Below are 7,465 nucleotides of genomic sequence, written 5' to 3' on the forward strand. Positions count from 1 at the left end.
GATCATGCCACTGCTCTCCAGCCTGGGCGACAAAATGAGACCTCATCTCTCAAAAAAAATAAAAAACAAAAACAAAACAAAAAACATTTCATGAGTCTCTTTTGCATTGGCCCCAGAACCACAGAAATGGATCTGGATGTTACTTCAATTGGTTTTATCCAAGGTCACGCTATATGCAAGGCAAAGAAGACATCCCTGATCTAATTTGTATGCCAAATTATGCTCTTTCCTATCTTCTAACAAAACTCATAATAAAAGATTATGCTGTGTGTACCAGATAATAACATATAAGTCTAGCTCCCAAAATGTACTAGACAATAACTATTTCTTTAATGAATTAAATTAAATTAATTAAAGTTGCTATCACCTACAGAATTTAACACTACAACCCCCTAAACTCTTTTCCTAAACTTTCATTTAATGAATTAAGTGAAATTCATCAAAGTTGCTATCATCTATAGAATTTAACACTACAACTCCCCAAACTTTTCTAAGTTAATTCCCATACCAATGAAAAAATTCAGCTCTACAAAAACGATTTTTTTCTTCCTTTTTCCCTTAACGAGTGTCAAATTATCTCTTCTTCCCTGACTTCCTTTCACCCTTCTTGGCTGCAGCCAGTTGGGGTCTCAGTGAGGTGTGGGTCCATCAGAATTGAGGTGTTACTTCTTTTGGCTTTGGCAGATCTTCTAATGTCACAGGTTCAGCTTCTTCAGAAACAAGCAACTTTGGTGGGGCTAAGACACAAAAACAGGACTTCACCTGTAAAACTAATACAACAAAAAGAAGCAAAAATCAACACTGCAGGAGTTTCAAAAGGAATGACAGCACTTGCAAGGAAAAGCGGTGTTTCTAAAATACAACACAGCCTGTAACTCTAAAATCACATGGCTGCTCCCAGCCAAATACATAGCATTTTCAGGAAAAGGAGGTTAAGGAAAAAAAAAAAAAAAACAGAAAATGGTTGATTTAAAATAGGCTTTATAACTTCAGCTTCTCCAGGGTGTCAATTAGTATCAGCCAACCAGAATCTACCACCTGAAAAAGTTGACTGCAATTAGGAGAAATCCCCTAATTAAAGACTGAATGTTATACTCAGAAGTAGTCTCTCTTTATTCAAATAAATGAATAAAATAAGAAAATAAATACATACATATTTATATGTATGTATACTCACAATGATAAAAACTACTTAATTTGGGTAATAGAATAATGGATTATTTTATCTAATTTTCTCTACAATTTTGGTTTCAAATTTTCTGTTAAGTAAATCAGTTACTTTTTTTTTTTTTTTTTTTTTATCAGAATGGGGTCCTGGGAAATTGATTTCTCTTTGGAGTGCTTCTATCTTACTTACCTTCCTGAAATCAATGAGTTTACACTGGGTCAATGCCATTCTCAACTGGCATACGGACTCTCTTGCATTTATAGCAGGCCTTGTGCCGTGGAAAATTCAAGGCATTACACCATGGGCAGGCCCAATTCACTGGGCTGGAGCAGGAGGCAGGCTTCTGTTGCTGGGATTCTGAGGCCTTTTTCCTTTTTCGTTGCTTGACCTTCTGCCCCTGAGGCTGGTGTTTCCATGGGCTACTTTTCACACCATGGCTCTTGCTATCCTCCAGAGGGGTTGCCTGGGGCATCTCCTGATCTTCCATCTGGCTGTGGCTCTTGCTAAATCTCAGCAAGGCTGTGCCCTGGGGAATCACTGAATGTTTCTTCAGGCTGTGGCTGTTGCTGTCCCCCAGGGGGACCATCTCCTGGTGTACCACTGGATCTTTCTTCAGGCTGCGGCTGTTGCTGTCCCCCAAGGGGACCATCTCCTGGTGCACCACTGGATCTTTCTTCAGGCTGTGGCTGTCGCTGTGCCCTAGGGGGACCATCTCCTTGGGTGTCACTATATCATTCTTCAGGCTGTGGCTCTTGCTGTCCCCCAAGGGGACCATCTCCTGGTGCACCACTGGATCTTTCTTCAGGCTGTGACTGTTGCTGTCCCCTAGGGGGACCATCTCCTTGGGCATCACTGGATCTTTCTTCAGGCTATGGTTGTTGCTGTCCCCCAGGGGGACCATCTCCATGGACATCACTAAGTCTTTCTTCAGGCTGTGGCTCCTGCTAAACCCCAGGGAGGCTGTCCCCTGGGGCACCACTGAATCTTTCTTCAGGCTTTGGTTGTTGCTGCCCCCCAGGGAGACCATCTCCTTGAGCATCACTGGCTCTTTCTTCAGGCTGTGTCTCCTGCTTAAGATCAGGGGAGCTGTGCCCTGGGGCACCACTGGATCTTTCTTCAGGCTATGGCTGTTGCTGTCTCCCAGGGGGACCATCTCCTTGGGCATCACTGGCTCTTTCTTCAGGCTGTGCCTCCTGCTAAATGTCAGGGGAGCTGTGCCCTGGGGCACCACTGGATCTTTCTTCAGGCTATGACTGTTGTCCCCCTGGGGGACCATCTCCTGGCACATCATTGGACCTTTCTTCAGACTGTGGCTGTTGCTGTCCTCCAGGGAGACCATCTTCTGGGGCATCACTGCATCTTTCTTCAGGTGGTGGCTGCTGCTATCTCCCAGGGGGACTATCTTCTGGGGCATCACTGGATCTTTCTTCATGCTGTGGCTGTTGTTATCCCCCAGGGGGACTGTCTCCTTGGGCACAACTGGATCTTTCTTCAGGCTGTGGCTGTTGCTGTCCCCTAGGGGGAATATCTCCTTGGGCATCACTTGATCTTTCTGCAGGCTGTGGCTGTTGCTGAACTCTGGAGGAGCTGTGCCCTGTTGCATCACTGGATCTTTCTTCAGGCTGTGGCTGCTGCTGTCCCCTTGGGAGGTCATTCCTTGGGGACACTCAGAACCTTCCTTTTGGCTGCAGCTTCTGTTATCCCCTGGGTGATATATCCCCTGGAAATTCTCAGGATATCCATCCTGGCCATGGCACCTCTGGTCCCACAGAGGGGCAGTCTCCTCCTGGGACCCCACTGTGGCCCGAAGACCAGGTGGATAGATTCCCGCAGGAGGCATCTGTGGTGCAACTGCTGCTGCTGATTCCATTACTACCTGAGGTGGTAGAGGTGTTGAGTATGGCAGTCCCATTGGTGAAGGCACATGGAATGGGACTGGATGAGGCACCTGCATTGGCAGAAGGGGTTGCATGCCCTGGACCCAGCCACTCTGGGGTTCAGGTGTGTAAAACATAGCTGTTGGGGCTGCTATCTGGGCTTCCGAATGTGGCATTCCCAGTGCCTCTGTGGCCACCGCCTCACTCTGTTCTGCATTTAAAGTCCCGGCCACAGGCCCATACTGGCCAGCTTCTGGACCAGGTACAAAATCCTGAGGCATCGGATAGACCTGCATGGATCTCTCAACTTCGTGCAGCCTCCCGCATAACCCATCACGCTCATTCAGCGCCTGCTGCAGGGCAGCCTGCGTGAGGTGCAGCTGTGTTGCCGCCTCCTCATGCTCCAGGCGCAGCTGCTGCAGCTGGGAGGTTAGAGCCCAGGAGGCCGCCTGGCGCTCCTCCACATGCCCTTGCAGCCGCCGAACCTGGCACAGCAGCTGCTCCCGCTGCCTCGTGGCCACTTGCACGCTCAAAGCCAATGCGCTCCAGGTGCAGGCCCTCTTGATGGCGTGCGGCACCCGTGGGTCGGCCACAATGGCCCGAAGCTGGTCCTCTACCTCGTTCCACGGCCGCGAGCGGAAGGCCACGTAAAAGGCTGGGCCGCCGCCGTTCCTGAGGACTTCATTGTTGATGAACCTGATCACATCATTGTGGCGGAAACCACTGGCATGGTCCCCAAAATTCATCGCCATGGCGGCTGCGGCCTAGTAAAGTAGCTGCCTCACGGTGTGTCCCCTCCGCTGCCGCCGGCGCTTCCGGTACAGGCTGCTGCCACCAACCAGTCTGCCCCTCACCTCCCCTTTCAGTCTTACTTTAGTCTTTGCTCAGTCCTGGCCTCCTCCTCGGCCTCCTTCCTCCCTCACTCCCTTGTTCTCACAAAGAGAGAAGCAGGCCCCCCTCACCACACCGAACCCTATGGGCGACTCCGCGACACGTCACAGAGAAAAGCTGAGTCATGCCGCAAGGCCTGCTGGGACCAGCTTCCTTTGGGAAGGCACATCTTGAATGGAGAATCGCCAAGTGGCTGAGCTGGGAACTGCAGTGCGCCCAGAGAAGGAGAGGGTAGGGCAGGTTTTCTGGAGATGATAGAGTGGCTATTTGCACACCCGGAGTGGAATGGACCCCCAAACACACACACACGTACATACACACACAGACACACACACACACACACTTCTGCTCTGAAAGGGAAGGTGGGTTAAAGGAACTCAAAGACCTTCTGGGTGGCGTTGGGGGACTGGAAGAGTAGGGGGATGTAGGTGTAGATGGAAGAGAATAAAGTTGCAAGGCTCCCAGTTCAGGGAAATGAATAGGGTACAAGCTGGTGGAGTAGATGCCCTTATTGGGCCAACAGTGGGAACCAGGCTCAGTTGTATACCCTGTACATGAGTGAAGTGAGAGGCTGGCAGCTGTTAGAGGGATTACAAGAGTCAAACCACTGGTGAAGGCTAACCAGGGACAGTAGAAAAAGCACCACTACCATGGCTGAGTGGATAAGGCAGGAAGGGAAGCCAGACCAAGATGTTCTGGGAAGACAGGGAGCTATCAAAAAACAGGAGGCCACTACTAGGATGCATGAACTGATTCGGTGAAAAGGAGAAGACATTTCAGAACTTAGCCTGGTCAACCCAAAAGGAAGAAACTGAAGCAAAGTTAATATAAGTAGTGAGTTTATTTGGGCCAAATTTGAGGACTGTAATGTCAGAGTATAAATTTAAGTTGTCCTAATATATATACCCCAATTGACAGTTACAAGTACTTTTTAAGAGAGTTCTTGAGTTATTTATTCAAAATTTACCTTAAAATAGCATAAACTGTTAATTGACTATACACTATTATTTGTGTTACAAATTTTAAAAACATAAAGATAATGGGTAAGACAACTTGTCAAAAACAAAATGACTTTAAATAAGTGCCTACAGACATGGATACAGAGGATATGATTAAAGTCCCATACTCATGTCTCTCTGGGACTATATACTTCACCTAGTTCAGACGGCTGTAAGATATTTTTGTTTCCTCAGCATCCTGAAATGGAATGCTCTGATGAATGATGAGAAAACGTGTGTGAACATGTGTGAGAAAAGTGAATACTAGTAAAGATGTTGGATCTCAGATGTTTCTGAGGGCTTTCAAGAGGATACCAAAAGCCATATGAAGAAATTTTCTGTTATGATGTGGGGGAAGGAAGGCTGCTGTTTGTTCAGTTCCTTCTCTTATACCTCTCAGTAGCCATACTGTCCTGAAGCCTCCCGCATAGTTCCTGCCTCATTCACTCTAACAGGAAGGATTTTTCTCTTCTCAACTTTAAAACTAAATTCTTTACCTGTGGTTTGGATACCAGCCTCTCCCATCTCCTCAGGGAGTTTGATCCATTCATAGCACTCCATTTTCTTCTCTGTTTCAGTCTCTTCCTCTTCACTGGCTCCTTCCCATCACAGTATGAGTATGTTCAAATTTCTTTCCCCACCCGGTAGTACAAGTTTCTTTTAACTTGACCTTTCTGTAGACTTTGACTCTTCTAACCAATCCCTTTTTGAAATTCAGTCCTCTCTTTTCTTCTGTGACACCAAACTCTACTGATTTTTTTCCCCTCTAGCTGCTCCTTCTTAGTTTCTTTATGCTGCTTGCTGTGCTTTCATTCACCTTTTAAATACCGGTGTCTTCCTGACTTTTGTCCTAAGATCCCTCAGACCTCAGACACCCTCCCTTATTCCAGAGACTCTCTCTGTGTGATCTCATCTATTCTCTTGTTATAAGCTATCATATTAATTCTAAAGATTTCCAAAATTTTATGTATAGTCATGCTTTGCCCCTCCAACTTGAGACTCACCTAGCCAAAAACTTCCTACAAACTTTCACATGAATCTTGCATAAAAACTGTTTTCTCCACAAGTCCTAAACTCATCAATACTACTTTGGACAAATAGCTTGTCAAGTTTCTTAACATTTCTGAGGATCCACTTCCTTGAAGAGTTGTTGCAAAGATGAAATAAGAACATATATGTTAATACTACTTTCGTCATCACCCATATTACTATTAAATAAAATGAGACTTAAACTGGAGTTTGAACAATGGGTAGGATTTAGATGAGGACAGTGAGGAGGAAAATTAACCTAAAATTGATAAAAGATGTTTCTCTATTATTTATCAATTGGCTGGTTGGCCAAGATTTGTACCAGGTCACCCTGTTCTGCCATATCCAGTTGAACTGTATTTCTCAATTCATGGGACAACTGCCTCTTGTGGTTTCATTCCATTATGATTTTAGAAGCTGGTATCTGGTCCCCCACCTACCTGCCTTCTATTTTTCAGCTATTTCCATGGATGCTCTTTGCTAGAGCTAAACATCTGACACCACCAAGTAGACACCATGTGTGTGCTGGCATTTGTACCAAGTAGACACCATGTGTGTGCTGGCATTTGTGATATTTCCAGGATCTATGTTGGCTTCTCGGTACTGAAAGCATCATCTGCCTCTGATTAGAAATGAAACATAATTTCTATATTTGGAATATACAGAAATATTAAAACTCATATTAGGAGGACATAATTATGAGGGTAAATGATTTTGTATATAATAATAATATCTTCTTAGTTTAGCAATGGAAAAATTTAATGTAACTCAGAAATATGTTTAAAAACTTAATGTATTTATCACTGTATATAGATAAACAGATAACAGCTTTCCCTGAAAATAGTATTTTCATACTTGGATGGTTCAACTTGCCAAGTGTTGAATAAATATAAGGAGCAGAACTGTTTTTCTAGACATATAAAAAGGCACTCAGGTGTAAGATAAGCAGTTATCAATATTGCCAGCTCTAATTTTCAAATTGGCGCTAATCATTGTTGCATATTAAGTGAAGGTAGAAATGATTTCCTATAAACTAACACTAAAGTTGCTCACCAATTCTTTTCTGTAGTCTTTTACATATTCATCTTATAAGCAATAATAATGGTGCTAATAAAAAGTTTTTCTTCCGAGTTTTTTATACAGTAATAAATAATGAATACCTTCTTAGCGCTTACAATGTGCTAGGCCCTGTGGATATTTTGTATGCATCATCTTATGCAATCATCACCACAACCGTGTGAGTTAAGTAGCAGTATTACTTCCATTTTTGAAATAAGTAAATTGGGGCTTAAGAGAGTGAAATAACATTTACAAGGACCCACAGCTAGTGTTTTAATTCTAGGAAGCCAGAATTAAAACCTGATCAAAATCCATGATCTTAAGATTAAACTCTACAGCCAGAATGGCACATTTCCTCATAACTCTGAGACTCAAGCTAACAGAATCAACATACTGTAGACATGATAATACATGTGCAAAACTTATACTGAACAAATATGTCT

General features: G+C 44.4%; 1 protein-coding gene across 1 annotated transcript; it reads right to left on the reverse strand.

The window, feature by feature from the left end:
• Positions 1-1,376: 1,376 nt before the first annotated feature.
• TEX13C (TEX13 family member C) lies at positions 1,377-4,049 on the reverse strand. Its single transcript, XM_023198820.1, has one exon. It carries the CDS (start codon positions 3,795-3,797, stop codon positions 1,377-1,379), a length of 2,421 nt encoding a protein of 806 aa, XP_023054588.1. The 5' UTR covers positions 3,798-4,049.
• Positions 4,050-7,465: the final 3,416 nt, after the last annotated feature.

The sequence above is a fragment of the Piliocolobus tephrosceles genome, chromosome 12 (genome assembly GCF_002776525.5).
Source record: "Piliocolobus tephrosceles isolate RC106 chromosome 12, ASM277652v3, whole genome shotgun sequence".
NCBI lineage: Eukaryota > Metazoa > Chordata > Mammalia > Primates > Cercopithecidae > Piliocolobus > Piliocolobus tephrosceles.

Excerpts from the sequence above, each read along its gene's own strand:
- TEX13C (XM_023198820.1), bottom strand. The coding sequence starts at position 3,797 with ATGGCGATGAATTTTGGGGACCATGCCAGTGGTTTCCGCCACAATGAT.